Raw genomic sequence first — 17,189 nt, forward strand, 5'->3', positions numbered from 1 at the left:
CAACAATAATTAATAAAAATTTATATTAAGACCTAGCCCAATATCATAATTGATAACTTAATTCTCTTCCCATAAAATATGGATTTATTTATATAGACGTTTTTTTTTGTCTCAAAGTTAGGAGTCGTTGAAGTTATGAAGCGTATTGTTGATAGTAGTGTTCCATAAATCATTTCTAAGGTCAACTAATTAAATATCGTTCATAATTTTGATCAATTAAATACAACATTTCATAAATTTATCATAAGCGTGAGTTATAAGAACTTTAATAGTGAAGCAAAACGAAAAAAAGTGTAATTCTATAAAGTTTCAAAGATTTTACCGCCAAAATTGAAAAGTACAGATAAAGATATACGACGTAGTATTAAATCAATCGAAACACATAAATTATTGTGCCATTTGAAAACAAGTAGAAAATACAAATAATTCATCAAGTAGGTTAACTATTATCAGTCTTGCTTGTCAATTTCAAATATTTTATAATAATCATAACATAATTACAAATATAAATTATGACGAGGAATTTAAGATTACGGAAAAATGAGTTGAATTAATAAATAAATAAGTAAATTATTACATAAATGGTGGAAAAAGGATGTCTAAAGACAAATAGAATAAAAAAGAATAATTGAGCTAAGTAAATTGTCAAAAACATCAAAAGAAATCTAATCGAGATAAAAATATATTAAGAAAAAATTGATCGAAAAGAGTGGTAATGGAAATAAATGTTGGAGTTAAATAGAGAGAAACAGTTATATGAACTTACAGTTAAAGTGAAATCAATGAGAACATTAATATTAAAAGTAGTTTAAGGCAATTACTTTAATTTTAGTGTTTTCCTTTTATTTTAATTATGAAGTAATATAAATATATAATTCAAATATAAATAAAGATAACAAATTGTGAATACAATTAAAAAATATATAACATCATGATCAGCAAAAAATGATTAACCTAATATTGGTTTGTAACCAGTTGAATAATCTTTTCATTGATTTACTTTATTGTTATTATTTTACTGTTAGATAATTTTTTATAGGTAATTCATATTCGTATAAATCATTCATATCCATTCTCTTATCCATTTATCATTTTATCTTTTGATTTATATGCCATCATAGTTGTTAAAAAATAAAAATATGTTTATTAGAAATAAATGCATTGGATTGAAATCCATATTAAGAAAGAATTCATTAAATTAAAAGATTTAAGTGACTTTAATTTGATTAATAATATTAGTGACTTTGATTTATAATATAAGTGAGTTATTAATCAAATTCGTTTTAATAATGGATACGTAAACACTCAAACACTTTTAATTATATTGAAAATCGTCTAAATTTGTTAGCTCACTTTAAATGAGTCCACATTAAGTAAATCATGTTCATGAAGTGATATTAAAAAAAACATTTAACCATGATTATGAGAAACCGAGGTTAAATAAGTTTTTGTTCATAAATTTTAAAATTCATTATTATCTAAAAATTTATAATATTTTTTTTAGATTTATTAAATAAACATACTTGAATAGTTAACTTACAACGTGTTTTGATATATCCAAAAGAATTTAATACAACTATATTTATTTATTTTTAAAATTGATGACCAAAATATAATAAAGTTTAAAATATAAATAAATTGTTGAAATTTAAAAATTAAGAAACTATATTTAACCTTTGATTATATATCAAACTCAACCAATAATGTAATAATTTTTTATACTTTTGTAGTTTTCTCTTAATTATTGTAAAAAGTTTAGTTGAAAGCATCCGTTTTTGAATTTAGTATATTTCACAAAAAATAAACCCATGTACCTTGAGCCTTTTCAAGGTTATAACAAAGTAAGGGATAAAAATAAAACTTGTGTAGATTTGGATTAGAAATAATGAGCTGGTTTTGAATTAAATCAAAATTAGTGTGGTGAACGTGGTTCTAAGACACCCTGTTTCTATCTCATGAATCCGATCCTTTAATTCTATTTTATTCTGTCAGTCTCTCCCACCAAAAAATATTAAAAATAAAATATCTGCAAAGCTGAAACTGTTACCTTCTTGATGCATTCAAATCATTAGTGTAAGTTGGACATTATATTATTAGTATCCCCTGTTTAAGGCTTCATTATTTTTTTTAATGATGTATAAAACAAAAAAAAATAATCAATGCAAATTAATCAGAAAGTGGGAAATAAGTGAATGGATGGATCAATGGAATTTGTTCAGATTGAGTAAAATAAAGTACTGATATAAAAGGATGTTCAGTTTTCACACAAACGGAACACTAAAGAAAAAGTTTATTCTTTACAAGTGGTATTCGTTGAAAGCTTTTAAAAATGGTTGAGAAATTCTTTCAATTTGCTACTTTAAAATTTGTCCTACCTTTTATGGGTATATCTAGAAAGAAAATGAGTTTTGAATTTAATTACATAAAAGATTCATATTATGTTTTTTTCATACTATCTTTATATTTATACAAGGTAAATGTGAGACTTAGATTTATACTATTTTTATATTTATTCATACTATCTATACGATTTTCACATTAGTAGATCACTGACTATAGAGACAAAAAAACTGGATGACCAAAGTCTTAAGTAACTTTAAACACAACTTCTAATCAAATTTATTGGTAAGTTCTATTTGATGGTGGACCGTGATTATAATTTTTCTAATCATAGACTCATTTTGATACCCATAAATATATATCAAAGGTAAGAAGATAAATGATTTCATTTATTATGAATTTAAGATTTTTATTATTACTCCTAATCGGTTATATTACTAACTTGAGCGTCAGAGTCCTTTTGATAGATACTTACCCATACAGTTTAGAGTTCGAACGTCAATAAAACAAAATAAAGTTAATTAAGAGTGTCTATATGATAACTTAAACTGAACTATAGAAAGTATAACATATAAAATTTTTGGTTATGTACTGAATATACTAAATATCTAAGTATTTTTTATATAAATTTTCTTATTGTTTTGAAGATTTTATATGATGTTAAACAATTATATGACATTGTTATGAGTGTGTCAATTTATATATATATATATATATATATATATATATATATATATATATATATATATATATATATATATATATATATAATTGATTTGTGTAGTTATGACCTAAAACTTGTTATAAAGCATAAAAATGCATGTATTTTGTATCGCAATTAGGAATCATAGAGCATGTGCCTTTAACATTGTTCTCATACTTTAGATTTGGATCCAATAAATCACTAACTAAACCAGAACACGCGCGCACGATGTGGCATGTGTGCATTCATGGCATATGCTTTCGGAACACTCTTTGGTTAACTTTAGCAAAACTAACATATGCTTTTAAAATATTCGTTAATTGTTACCATTTCATCATTAATTGATTAAATTGATTCAAATTAAATTAACTACTTTGGTTTGGATTATCAATACCAATTCAACGGATGGAGATCAGACAAGTTAACCAATTTAAGAGATTTATTCTTTCCCTTTCACAAAAAATTATTATTATTCTTTTTGTTTTTAAAATATTTTTTAGTCACTTTACAATTTTTTTATCAGTTGATAAATAATTAAAATATCGTAATTCCGAGATAATGAAATCTTTTTGCCAAGGTGAGGGTAAATTAAAATAATATAAAATCCGATTTTATATTATTTGTTCTTATTGAAAAAAGAGTATGACTCTTCTAAAATGATCTTAAAATGTTGATCATAGGTTTATAAATTAATATAAGAAATGATTTCCTGATCTGAAGAACAATATATTAAAAAAGTAAAATAAAGTGAATATTTTACGTGATAACACATTATATTTATAAACAAAATATATGATATATAGTTTATTACTTTTATATATGTGTCTTAATTATCAGATTTAATTATTTTTAATATATCATGTTCATAATTATATTTATTATGATATAATATTTTGTGGTGTATTGTAGTTGTATTTTCTAAAAAAATAATGCATATTATTATGAGATATTATGAAAATATTGATTATAATTATATTTATTTATTTTATTTTTGTAAATAAGTTAAGATGATGTTACATATGTAAAAAAATGGACTAATAGTAGATAGGTAATAGCTAATTCGTGTTAATTTGTGTATCTATATCTATAACATGAGAATATATAGCAATAAATTTTTCTGCTATGATGAATGTGCAATGCTGTAATATAAATTTATTTATAGTAAAGTTGTTTTATTCATTATTTTTGTTAAATAAATACATTAGTTTGATAGGCTGGAGGTTTAAAGGATGTCATATCTGTTTAAAGGTTTAATTTTTTTATTTTAGAATTTTATGTCATGGTTTATTCGAGTACACACCTGGAGGAAGCACAACACACACTACACCCACAAGAGGAAAACTGCTTGATAATTCTTTCCACCACCACTAACCTTTGCAACTTGTAGTATCTCACAGCATACCAAAGAAAGAGAGGAACAAATATAATGTTAAAATGAAAGAAAAATATTTTATTCATACACGGTACTACAATAGGTTATTAGTGAAATAGGTTATGAGGGGATAAAATTAAAAAATAATAATCCTAAAAATAAATTTTACTGAGAGACAAAATAGTAAAAAGGAGGTGGAGAGAGAAAGGTGTGATGATAGAGGGAGCAACACCTAGTTTAAGGCGGCCAATATGGATTTAACATGGCCCAATACAAAATAGCCCTCATTTGGCCCAATACAAAATAGCCCATAGTATAAAAAAAATTCAGAGACTTAATCTTGCAAATGCAATTCCCAATCCATAAATCCCTCCACCAAAAATAGAAAAAATAGAAACGGCACAATAACGCATCGTGTTTTGGTACTCCTCCTCCTCCCTCTCCGACAAGTCCCCTGGTCCGTTCTGGGACCTACCCGGCGTCGTCTTCAGTGGAATCGTGAAGCCCATCCAAATCCTCGAAATCATAAAACGCAGACAAGATAAAAGTGCTGGAGACAAACGTTACTGCAAGAAAGAATGCACAGTTACTAATTCTCTCATTACTCATTTACAATTGCGAGATAAGGGAAACGCTATTGAACCTGCATTGCGAAGAACTGAATTCACAATTCTTGAAAGAACACCGCCACCGGATGCCGCGAAGAAGAAGCCACCCGTTACTTCGAGTCCTACTCAGAATCATCAAATTCAAATTATGATTTACGTGACGTGAGTATTGGAAAGAAATTTAGGATTAGGGCTTGGAATTTTTCATTTATTTTCTGCAATTTTTTTTCTTCATCTTTTAATTCATGTACTCTTCTTCTCTGTCATTTTATTTTGTTTGAATAAAACTTTCAGTAATTACGTATTTTTAATTAAACAATAGTTATTTTTTGTTGTTGTTAAAAACATATAATTTTACTTTAAGCCACTGGCTGCTGTTGAGTAATTTATCAGCTGAGAAAATAACTTCGCAACTTGTGGGGGTAAGGCTTGCCTGATCGGAACTCCACGTTGTCTGTGCCTCGTAACGAGTCTAACGACAAATCCTTTTATACGCTTGTTGCTTTAGAATATTATGGAATGATTAATAACTTTTATTCATTTAGGTTGTTAAATGTTCGTTTTTTTGTCCCTTCACAGACTGAAGGACATTATCTCCATACGGTCGTTAAACTTGTTGAGAGAGCTGGATTCAAACTGAAGGTAAATTTTAAATTTGAACAGAATACTATGGGAATTTGATAAGAGATCATTGGAATCATAGCTTTAGGAAAATTATATACAATATAATGGTCTTGAGCTGTAAGAATATTACATTATATTTAACGAGGGAGAAGGCGACATGGCTGATTGGTTTTGAGAGAAAATTTATGCAGCACAACCACAATAACCTGCTTGCCAACTTTCATTTGGACTTACTCTATCTCAGACAACAAATTCTTGATTGGTCTGTTGGACAAATCAGTGTTCAACTGATAATAATTCTATCATCATTGCAGGAATTTCGGGCCTGGTTGCTAGTGTTAGCAGGACTATCTACATATATAGCTTAAGCTTTTGGCCAAAGTATTTTCCTGGTAATTTCTGGTTGTTGATTAAATTGTCCTGGCCCCGTATGTATGTAATGAAGTATTTTATATTTTCTAATACTGGTTTTCTGTATGGTAATATCATCCATGGTCGATGCTGTTAATGATTATTTCTTTTTGTTATGGTTTAGAAATAGGGTGTACACCTTATTAGGACCTTCCAACAATAGTTTGTTTAGAAGCCACGAAAATGAATATTGCTGGTTTAAAAGATAGCTACAAGTTGATCGTTAATGCTCTCACTCAGGATTATCAAACTTCAGAGTTTACTTTGGTAAACTCGAATTTTAATTTTCATAAGATTATATTTCAAATAAAAAATATACTAAAATACATAACATAATAATTCAATATTATATTATGTTATAAATAAATTTTTATGTTTTATACTGTAATATTGTTATTATTGTTAGTTGGTAATATCATATACTATTTTAAATATTTTTTATATTTTTCTAGTATTATTATCCTTTTATAATTACACTAGGTGCTATATTATGTAATTTGCTTTACGTAAAAAGGACGTTGATGGACTTACACCGAGGCCAACAGTCCTCTAATTTGACCTTAATATGACCCATAGCTTGGGCCAGCCCTATCAATGAAGCGGAATAGAGAAAGGAAACGGGAGAGTACCAAGGCAGATTTTCAATACAATGATGAATGCACTCATTTGTATGATTGAAAGTGTGTTAGTGAACCTAGTTATTGGTACCCCGTTATGGTTGAATTTGATATTAAAAGAAACAGAGTTTGCATTATTCTTGAGCATTTGTTAAGAGTTTAAATGTAATTGAAGGGACGCAACATGGAAAGTCCCCACTCTGTGAACAGTCCAAGAAGAACTCTCAGTCTGTCAAAGCAGCGGAGGGCAACTGTGTCCTTTTTTGACCCTGATGACAAAACCTCTGGCTTCGGATTGTCTGGCGATCATGGCCCTAAGCCTTCTGAAGTTTATGGTTTTGTAGGTTCTATTACCACTGTTGTTGCTACAGGTCTTCCTCCCTTTTATTCTGCTCTTCAGAATTTTAACCCTTTTCTGTCTATACTCTCTTATACGTGCTTTCTATGCGCAATAATATATGTGATGATTGTAACTTTTAGTTGGCCACCAAGTTTTTCGTGATGCTCATATGGGATTTTGACTTTAATTGCATTTCAATATTTCCTTTGTGAATAGTTATTTTCTTCATATGGGCATATGTTCCAGAATCATGGCTACAATCTACTGGCATATCGTACTATCCTAGCAGGTTAGACATCTCCACTCCTGTTGTTATTTGAACCTATGAAAGTGCAGATGTAATTGTTTTGGTGCACAAAACAATAACTTTTGTCGAGAAAACCTGAAGTGAGAAGTTCTGGAGTGTTAATTTTAAGGTTTACAAATGTCAACTCGGTCACGGTGCATGAAGCAATGTCAATTTAGGTGTTAAGTAGGGTTTTTGGGAAGGGATGGAAGTTATTAAGCCCAACTTTTTCCTTTAGAGTCTTTAATAGTGAATATATATGGAAAAAGGGTTTCAAATCACCTGTTTATGTAACCAATGTGAATTTTGCATCACTTTTTGCTTTCGAGATAATGGAGTGGGGAACTTAGTTCGCATATGTAGGAAAAAAAATATTTTTGGATACTGGGCTTTTCAGACTGTTTGTGTGGCAAAATGCTAGTAAAACAACTTCTGGCTTTTCAGATATTGGGCTTTAGCAGTACCAACATATGTGATGGTGACCATTGTTTTGATGCTGGGATTCTACATTGGTCTTAACTTCATTTCAACACCTTCGCCTTCTTCTTTAAACACAGTTTTTGGTGAGTTCGATGCCAAATTCTTCAGTGACACGTGTGCTTAATTTTGATTGTTACATGTTAGTAAACGACACAAGTTTGACTCCCAATTCATTTGGATTTTTCTTTTCTTGAGGCTGTGCTATCAGATAGAATCCAAAATCCAAAAGCATTGCTTTTAAGTTTTCTGATAACTGATTTGAACATCTCTTTGTTTAGATGAATTCAGTAGAGATCCTTCGAGTAACGAGTGTTCTCTAGAAGATGAAAAGCCCATCGATCCCATTTCAGATATCGGCCTTGACAGAATCAATGATATTATGTTCAATAATGCAACCTAACAATCACATATCTCCAATGCTGTTATGGTGGGAATTGCTGTCAAGCAAGTTCTGCTAATTTGGGTTATAGTAGGAGAAGCTATAGCTACAGAGGTGAAGTTTATTAAGCTGGTGGTGTGAGAGAATGATTTCATTCCATCTTACCGTAGAATTTCCTTTTAATGCTGATTTTGTTAGGTCTAGTTTTTAAAAGCTGTTATCTGCTTATTTTGGAGTTTTGAACCTTGCTACTCGATGAATTGGCGGTTCTAGATAAGGAAACGGCCTCTTTGTTTATGGGGGAAATATTATGTATCTGACTCTTGTCCCAGAATTGTGGTTGTATTTGTGCACATGATATTGACACGTCTACTTGAACACGCCCAATGCCCAAAATATGGGACACGGGGATATAACCTTTATGTATGTAATGTGACAAATTTCAATTGAGAATAAAGATTTATATAGTTTAAACTATTAAAACCAATTTATTACACTTTTCTGCAATAACATTCTTCACTATATAATTTTAAATACGATGACTGTCTTGATAGCTAAAGCAAGTAGTTTTTTATTTTAGTACTGTTCTGTGAAGAATAGGGGTCGAGTTTCTTTTCTCTTGTTAAGATACGTTTAGGATTTGTCCAAAATGGTTTGTCTAAAATGTCGCAAAGAGTGTCGGATCCAAAAGAAAAAATTGTAGTTAAGACGTGTCACAAGTCCAATGTGTGGCGTATGATCCGAAAAATAATTTAGTTGTGACAGTAAAAAAATCGTGTCAAGAAAGTGTGAACTCAGGAACAGTATTTTAAAGGTGGTTCCTAGCTTATATGTATATTTTACATTTTAATTAGTAGAAGACATAGATGGTGAATTGAATTCAGTATTATGCTTAGCATGTACAAATAGTGGATTATAACGAGGTAAACGTGAACACCTCTATTATTTTTTGGTTGAAGACCTCTTGTAACACAATCAAGAAAGAAAGCATAAATTTCCAAGAAATTAATTCTTATTTCTTTTAATAACAAAAAAATATAAATTCTTTTATGAGTAGTTTTAATATTGAAGACTTTTCCTCCAATTAGAATATCACCCCCTTTTCCTTAAAAAATATTTACCTAATAAAAGTAGTTAAAATGAGAAGTATCTTTTTTTTTTTTCATATAATGATTTGTGCATGTAAAATATTTAAGTACCAAATCATAGATTGAAATTGTAAGCAGATATACCAATTATGTATCTAAAAAACATTGATCAAACAAAATATCTTTGTAATGACATAAAGTTGCAAGTTAATGAGTTAGATAAAATGTGATTTTTTTACTGTGATCACATATTGGACATGGACATAAGATAGTTATACTAAGAATAGATTTAGTGTTTTTTATTTTATTTTGGACTGTCTTTTAAATTTCAAAAAAGATAATTTCCAATATTATTTTGTTTTGTAATGATAACTAATAAGAGTTAAGGACAATCTCTTACAAGAGTTTGATTTTATTTATCACATATAATTTTATGTTGTTGTTTCAAAGTTAAAACAAAGAAATAATTATAATTTTAAAGATAAAAATGTGAATACCACAGTTAAAAATATTGTTTATAAATAAATATTCAAAACTCTTCAAAAAGAAACCAATACAACATTTGCAATACGTATACAACTGTTTTTTATTTCAAGTTTTATATCAATTAAAGGTATGTTTATTAAAATTATGTTTTTAGTTTCTTTATAAATTAATGACATTATTGATAAAAGTCTTCTTATATAAAGTTTTAAAGTAATACAACATTTTTTAGATGTACTTCAATTTACATGGTCATTTTTGAATATTTTAACAAGGAATGATGAGTATATAATTTTCTTATTCAAATATATTAATGTATTTTCATTATGCTTATCGATTAATAAAAAACATTATAATCTAAGTTACGGTTGGTGGGTAAAAAAAACTAGTTTGATACATACAAAACTTTTTGAACAAATTAAAATTTGAAAAACATTTATTAAGATAATTAATAAATTAATGATAGATATGAGTTTGGAATTTAAGATGTGGAATAAATTGCTCAGCATACAAGGGACGGAGAGAGGCAGATAGAAAGGGAAGCGGCCAAGATGGTGGGTTTGAAGCAAATGATACGACGGCGCTCCACTCTCCGTGATTACGTTGTGGGTTTCGTAGCGGAGAAGGTTCATTGTCATTGTCCTCTTCCCTCGCAGCATTTGGCACGCCTCACCCCCAAACGCTTCCTCGATCTTCATCAGGTTTTATTTTTCTTCGTTTTTTTTCTCTGAATTACGTTAGATTCTTAGTTTTAACCAGGTTTCGTTTTTCTTTGCAGTTTGTAAATAAGAAAGCAATCGAGGAGGAGCGCGCTCGACTGTAAGTTCAATTTATGGTTTTTGTGAAGTGTTGTAGCTAGTAATGAAGGAAAGTGAAAGAGTAAGTGATGTTGACTGATAGTTTTTTTTTTTTTTTTTTTTTTTTTTTTTTTTTTTTTTATAGTGGAGATGAAATGAAGAGGGGATACTTTGCCGATATGGCTGAGTTCAAACAGCACGGTGGTAAGGTAAGGTATCGCATTTATAATATCAGTGTGCTAATTTGGTCAGACATTCTTGCAATATTGCATTTACTTTACTTTGCTGTTAGTGGCAAACAACTATTTTATAAAAAATTCTTTTGTTTCTATAGCATGTGATTTGGTCTAGTGGAATGTGTTGAAGCTCGTTCATGCGAGATCAATGTTGGTTTTCTCCTGTTTAGTTATAGTTTCTATGTTCCAAGTAGGATGACACACCATGTACATAAACTAAAACTAACTTTCCAAACTCCATATCTCAGTTTTTCTAAATTGGTCTAAACTAGCTTGCTTAGAAGTTAGAACTCTACTTATCTGCTAGGCCAATTAAACTCAAAACAGTTATCTGTATATTGTTTGAATCAGTACACACAGACGCACTATCTGTCTAATAAGAAGGAAGTGATTGACTGTTTAAACTAGAAACACGTCTAGGGTATACCAGCTAAGAAAGTAAGAATATGACAGATTTACCTGTGATTTGTGCAGATTGGTGTAGCTAATAAAGTGATAATACCTGCAATGGCAGCTGTGAAGTTTCCTGATCTTGAAGTCAGCTTCTCGGATGGTAAAACAATGAAGCTTCCTATCCGTGTTTCTGATCTTGCAGTTGATTCTGATAAATCTTCTGTCCCCAAGGCATCTTTGGTTTGTCTTTCATTTCGAGCAAGCTCCCAGGTAATGGATTATGGTAATGTTTTGTGATTATGTAATTTCTATGGTGTACAGTCCACACTATTACGTTGCCTGCTTATTCGAGTGCAGGCAACACCAACCATGTATGTCTTACACTGCTTCTGGTTTACACCCTTTCCACTGCCCTAGGTGCGTTAAATGCCAATCCAACTCTTACTGGTCATTGGCATTCAATGTGTTTTAACATTTATTCAAACAAAGCCCTAATGGTGGACATTTAATGGTAGCATTTGTTGTAGTCTTATTCTATTTGATTGAAAGCTGAACAATGTCTTCTATTACTTGTCCCTGTAAAGGGAATTTAAATGTCATTGGAGACAAGAATAAAATAATAGAGTAAAGATATCGTAAAGAGAACATACTTTATTTACTCTTACTGGGCTATGTTTGCATTTCAGCCTTAAGAATCCTTGTCTTTTTTATGGCAAATCTCATTTATTGCTGCAATCTTGACATGACCTGCTGCAATGAATTTGCAACTCTAAGAAGTACATTTTACATCTTTTATTCTGAGTACAAGTGATGAAGGAACTAGATATTATGCTTGTTGTATTGTTTGGTATGTTTGTCAGTAACCATATTTTTGGCTTAATTTGGTCTACTGTTGCTGCAGTAAATTCATTTTTGTATATCTTTGACAGGAAATGATCAACTCTTGGAGTGCACCTTTTCTTGAAGCATTTGGAAAATCAAAAGGTGTTCATTTATATCAGGTAATTTATCTGTTTCTTTCAGGTTTATGCTTTTTGTTGTTGATCATGATATATTTAGTCAGTCGTATATGATAGCACATAAGTTGTAAAGAAAAAGATGACAATACAAGTTATGCATTCGCCAAGTGCTTAGAAGGTTATCATGGAATTTGAAAATTCTACTTGATTTTCTTAAGTTTTTCCGTTTTGTGCCACTATTTGTCTAAGATGAAAACCCTTAACTTAGCTTCTTGGAGAGAGTTTCTCAATCAATCACTTCCTCTGTTGACCCTAACCGAGAAAAAAACCAGGGAAAGAAAACTCTATAAGTTATTGCTAATTTTATCGCTAGGGCAGTATAATGGTGGAGATTGGAGTGGCGTAGAGTAGCCTCTGGCCATCATTTCATACCTGTACTAGAGTTTTTTATGTACCAGGGGTTGCGGCTGCTAATTGCAGCCACCATCCAGAAATCATGGCCTACTTGGTCACTGTGGCTGGCAGAGGGAAATTCCCCTCTTTATTCCTGAACCAACTTTTTGGGATTTTCAGTCTTCATTTGAAATATAGACGTAGGGTGCAAGATTTGTTCTTTTTGTCATCAGGATGAACACAAGAAAGACCAAAATACAGCACAATGTTTCCTTTCCAACTCTGTTCTGGGGACTGTTCTGGTCTTTCTCTCTATTCTCCCACAGGTCTCTTTGTTCTCTATCTTCTACAGGTCTTTCATTTCGTCTTTGTTTGCTGTTCTGATTTATTTATTTACATCTTTATTTTTTTATCTTTGAGCTTTTATATGTTGTGGTGTAAATTATTTTTGAGCTATATCTGAACTTCATCAGTCATTCTGTGAGTTGCCGAACACTGGAGTGGTCAGCGGTTTTGGCAAGCTATGTTTATTACTTATGTAGCAAAAAATTTAAACTGTTAAGAATATATATTATTTAGAACAATCAAAATGTTAATATATATGTATGACCTATACAATTTTTATATTGAAATTATAATAGCTACTGGGAATGTTTTGCCAATTGCATTTATGCACGGGTTGATTCCAATTCTGTATTAGGAAGTGAATTTTGAACCTAGTTCAGTCCTGAAATTGACTTGTAAGGTGGTCTTTATAACCATGATTAGATACTATAATTTTTAATATTTTTAGTCGATGTAAAATTTTCAGTATATCTCTCAATGAATACTGGGCATCTTAGAGGTGAGATTAAATATTTATGGGTGGTGTGTTAAGGAGTGATATGATAGGTCTAACAAATGTCAATAGGATAAACTTTAATATCATATTGTAGTGATTGCTAGTAGTTGTGTGTTATGTATACATAAATGTTATTATCTGTAATGAATAATAAGAAATACAATAATAAGGAACAAAATCAATATTTAATTATAGGAAATATCTTATACGATATTTTCCTTCAAATCATATCATATCTCTCTCCATTTAATGTAATATTCAAATCATATCTCTAACAAATATATTTAATTTTCAAAGAATTTGAAGTACATAAAATGAAGGTTAAAATCAATATTTCATATTTTAATGTTTATTATCATTGTCTCTTGCTAACTGTAGAAGCCATTGTGATTGACGTCCTCTTAGCAATCATTGTTGTGGACACGTGCTGAGGACGGATTCAGTGACTTTTTTCTGGAAAAAGTCACTTAACTTTAGTTCATTTCATGTGTGGAATAACCAACTTTAATTTTCTAAATCAAATTATAAAAGAAATCAGCTAGAAATTGAGCAAAGTTAACTAAAGTTAGGTGACTTTTCCCGAAAAAAATGTCACTGAATCCGTTCCTGACACATGCCATATCATTGTCAATTATCAGCAATTGACATTGATTGTTTCCTGTGTTCTTTGGCCATCATCACCATTGACGTCCTTTAGTAGAATTCCAACTTAATTTGGATTATGATTCTATTCATCAACTCTGTCCCAAACATAAAAGAAATGTGATTCTTAAGAAAATCCAATTCCAAGAAAATTGGATTAAAATTATAATTTCAATTGTAATTCCAATATTATTATTTAAACAGAATTTCCGTGATTATTTTTGTATTTCCATCTTTTCAATCACTAGCTACAATTATTCCATTAAGTTTTATCGTGTTTCTTGTCAGGTATCATTTATAGATTCGTGGCTTTTGTGTCGGCCTCCTATAAAACGTTTCCTTCTATGGACTATGAAGAAGCCTAATAATCATGAAAACAAGGATACACTTGAGAAGCATATAGTCTATTCATTCGGTGACCACTATTATTTCAGAAAAGAACTTCAGATATTGAATCTTCTAACAGGGTTAAAAGCTTTTTGATATTCTTTCATTTTTTAGCCAGTGAAGTTATTAGTTATAAATAAAACTGTTGTTAACATTCCTACCTCACAGGTATATCTTTCTACTTGATAATTTCGGTAGAGTAAGATGGCAAGGCTTTGGGTTGGCAAAAGAAGATGAAATATCTTCTCTACATTCTTGCACATCACTTCTTCTGGATGAGAAATGAGGTTAGGGCTAGTTTAATCTGTTTTTATGACTGGTTTCAGTTTGGTAAATCTATTCTTGAAACATTTATTTTCACTCCCGATCCCTGTTTGTTCTATTTTATTTGTTCATTGTTTCTTTGGCGAGAACTTACAATGATTTTATGCATGTGCAGATATTGAGTATGATGGATGTGAATGAGTATGCAATTTTAACTAGTGACATTTGCGGGAACTAGAAATTGTAACCCAAGGAAGTATCCATGTGGTGATAAATAGAGTACATTTTTTCAATAATTCTTGTTCCAATTTTCTTTTTAATCATATATTGAAATTCATTCAAATAAAAGCACACTAAAACTTACAAATTTATGGAAAACCAAAGATTTATTCTAGAAATCTGGTAAACTATTAAATGTTTGTTACTTGAATTTACCGATTATACACCTCGTGGAGAGCAAAGACTGAGTAATGACTTCGACTGAGATTTCTTATGAAATTCAACCGTTATTGAAAAGAATGGGGGAACAGACTAATGCCTGACCGTCTCATTCTAGAGTAGAGACTTGAATTGAAAGAGGGCAGACTTTAACCCTCTATATAGAACCATTCTCAACTGCCTGACACCTGATAGATTAATCCAGAAAGAGGAGTGAGGGGGTCATCTTCCTCTGTGGGGTCCAAACTCCGTGTATGGTTGGCCGTTAAAGATCAGCAGAATGATATTGTAACATCCCCTGCATAACTCCATTCCATTCTATATATCTCCTCATATCGTAACATTTCATTCAAAGTTCTTTATGTTGAGCAGTATTCGCTTTGGAGATGTCTACACTTTTGATTTGTTTTCAAAAATAGCTATAACATAACAATCTTAATCTTTGAAGAGTCAAACCTCCAGAATGTAAAGAATGAGGAAGGTATTTTTGTTGCACAAAAGAGAAAAAAACAACCATTTTCCAACCGCAAATGACGATCATCTTCAATTCATTTGGAAAGAAAAATGTTGAAAGAAAATTAAGTCTAAATTTTAATAAACAAGAAAATCAATATATAAATTACTATGAAAAAAAATATTGGATTTTATAAATCTATTTTCATAAATTGACTTCAGATTCAATTTGTTGTTTTCAAGAAGATACTGAACCTGAGAACTACTGGTAAATGGCCGAAATGAAATGCAGTTTAGCTCTATGTAAACTAATTGTCTTGGTATAATCATGCATCAATGAGGCATGTGAAGTGGGTGCGATCAAGCGTCTTTACAAATCATCTTGTCTCTGAATTTTAAAGATTGATATGTTCACATGCATGAAGGGTCTCTAGAGACTATCCACGAACATAAAGTATCAAGGGAGTACATCTTTTCATTTGTATTTTTTTTTTCATTTTCATAAATGACAGGATTAACAAAGATAAAACTAATTTATTTAGTTTTTTTTTATAAAGTGGCTAATTTTAAAAAAAAAAAACATTTGAGTTTACTATAATAAAGTGTGAAACAGGTTCCAAGTCCATTTGAAGTTATAAAATTCCCACATTAGGTTAAGGCGGTGAATAGGTGCGGTGGCTTTGCTTTGGAATCCAAAAGCCAGTGGAAAACAATTGATCGCAAAACACACACATACATCGGTGCGGTGAGATGGAAGAAGAAGAAGCTGTTCCGGTCGAAGCAGAAGCAGAGAACTCCAGTGGCTCCGGTGCGGTGAGTCGGGCGCGGAAGCTGCTGTTTCGGCGAATGCTGGTGGGGATCAAAGACGGAAGGTTCTTTCTGGGCTCCTTCTATTGCATCGACAAACAAGGCAACATCATTCTCCAAGACGCCATCGAGTATCGCAGCACGCGCCAATCCTCGCCTTCTCCCATGGAACAGAGGTGTCTCGGTCTTATTCTCATTCCCTCCTCTTGTCGCACCTCTTGTCACGTCGATTCCTCTATCCACGAACACTTCTCTCTCCTCTCGCTTCATCCAGCACCACCGAGTTAGCTAGGGTCTCCTATGTATCGACTGTGAGTGCCTCTTCAATTGCTAATGTTTCGTTATTGAAACGAAAGAGAGTATATTCGTGCTACTATGTTCATGTTTTTGTATATTTTGAGATGCTAAATATTCTATCGGATGTGATGTGAGCGAGGAACGGGTGAATTTCTTTTGTTAAACTGCGGTTGTGGTAGTAGTTTGTATTGCTTGATATTGCGGAAAACGTATGTATACATCTCAAACACAATCATGGTTACATTGCAGATGCAATTACTTCATAAATCTTGATATTGTAACTGGATTCATGTTCGCGGATAGTTATTATTTGTTTTTTTTTTCGTGTTTGAAATCAAGAGAGTTTATAATCAAACAATTCCTAGTAGAGCTCATTGATTATTCTCTCATAATCAGTATCCTTGATGGTTGTAAGAGAGGTATTATGGATGCCATGCCAATGTTTGGGGTCTGTAGTATGACAATTTTGACTACAAGAACAAACTCCTCTGCTGTGCACTTATCTGTTGTGGAGTGCGTAAATTCAGTGCAATGCATAATCCATCGGGTAC

At 31.0% G+C, this 17,189-nt stretch overlaps 3 protein-coding genes across 4 annotated transcripts; all 3 read left to right on the plus strand.

The window, feature by feature from the left end:
- Positions 1 to 4,760: 4,760 nt before the first annotated feature.
- Positions 4,761 to 8,647, plus strand: LOC124835001 (phosphatidylinositol N-acetylglucosaminyltransferase subunit P). 2 transcript variants are annotated; one of them, XM_047309843.2, is made up of 7 exons: positions 4,761 to 5,185; positions 5,603 to 5,665; positions 5,962 to 6,039; positions 6,851 to 7,046; positions 7,232 to 7,304; positions 7,746 to 7,864; positions 8,060 to 8,647. In XM_047309843.2, the coding sequence occupies exons 4-7, from the start codon at positions 6,860 to 6,862 to the stop codon at positions 8,179 to 8,181; spliced, it is 501 nt and encodes a 166-aa protein (XP_047165799.1). In that variant the 5' UTR covers positions 4,761 to 5,185; positions 5,603 to 5,665; positions 5,962 to 6,039; positions 6,851 to 6,859; the 3' UTR covers positions 8,182 to 8,647. The 2 variants fall into 2 exon arrangements, with proteins under 2 accessions (XP_047165799.1, XP_087970936.1); XM_088114810.1 differs by lacking the exons at positions 4,761 to 5,185; positions 5,603 to 5,665; positions 5,962 to 6,039 and having other exon boundaries at positions 6,046 to 7,046.
- A 1,574-nt stretch (positions 8,648 to 10,221) lies between these two features.
- On the plus strand, positions 10,222 to 14,966 carry LOC124835006 (ATPase complex subunit). Its single transcript, XM_047309853.2, has 8 exons — positions 10,222 to 10,432; positions 10,510 to 10,550; positions 10,674 to 10,737; positions 11,239 to 11,427; positions 12,087 to 12,158; positions 14,281 to 14,459; positions 14,548 to 14,666; positions 14,819 to 14,966. Exons 1-7 carry the CDS (start codon positions 10,283 to 10,285, stop codon positions 14,663 to 14,665), a joined length of 813 nt encoding a protein of 270 aa, XP_047165809.1. The 5' UTR covers positions 10,222 to 10,282; the 3' UTR covers position 14,666; positions 14,819 to 14,966.
- A 1,187-nt stretch (positions 14,967 to 16,153) lies between these two features.
- LOC124834996 (Small nuclear ribonucleoprotein family protein) lies at positions 16,154 to 16,932 on the plus strand. Its single transcript, XM_047309838.2, has one exon. The coding sequence runs from the start codon at positions 16,285 to 16,287 to the stop codon at positions 16,627 to 16,629; it is 345 nt and encodes a 114-aa protein (XP_047165794.1). The 5' UTR covers positions 16,154 to 16,284; the 3' UTR covers positions 16,630 to 16,932.
- The last annotated feature ends 257 nt before the right edge of the window (positions 16,933 to 17,189 follow it).

Source organism: Vigna umbellata, chromosome 5 (genome assembly GCF_029865625.1).
Source record: "Vigna umbellata cultivar VRB3 chromosome 5, Vumbellata_1.0, whole genome shotgun sequence".
Lineage (NCBI taxonomy): Eukaryota > Viridiplantae > Streptophyta > Magnoliopsida > Fabales > Fabaceae > Vigna > Vigna umbellata.

What these genes read in the sequence shown, in the direction of transcription:
- LOC124835001 (XM_047309843.2), top strand. Translation starts at nt 6,860, where the DNA reads ATGGAAAGTCCCCACTCTGTGAACAGTCCAAGAAGAACTCTCAGTCTG. An exon ending in TACCACTGTTGTTGCTACAG is followed by an intron (nt 7,047 to 7,231) that starts GTCTTCCTCCCT and finishes CTTTGTGAATAG; the next exon opens with TTATTTTCTTCATATGGGCA. An exon ending in ATATCGTACTATCCTAGCAG is followed by an intron (nt 7,305 to 7,745) that starts GTTAGACATCTC and finishes CTGGCTTTTCAG; the next exon opens with ATATTGGGCTTTAGCAGTAC.
- LOC124835006 (XM_047309853.2), top strand. Translation starts at nt 10,283, where the DNA reads ATGGTGGGTTTGAAGCAAATGATACGACGGCGCTCCACTCTCCGTGAT. An exon ending in TCAAACAGCACGGTGGTAAG is followed by an intron (nt 10,738 to 11,238) that starts GTAAGGTATCGC and finishes TGATTTGTGCAG; the next exon opens with ATTGGTGTAGCTAATAAAGT. An exon ending in AAGGTGTTCATTTATATCAG is followed by an intron (nt 12,159 to 14,280) that starts GTAATTTATCTG and finishes GTTTCTTGTCAG; the next exon opens with GTATCATTTATAGATTCGTG.
- LOC124834996 (XM_047309838.2), top strand. Translation starts at nt 16,285, where the DNA reads ATGGAAGAAGAAGAAGCTGTTCCGGTCGAAGCAGAAGCAGAGAACTCC.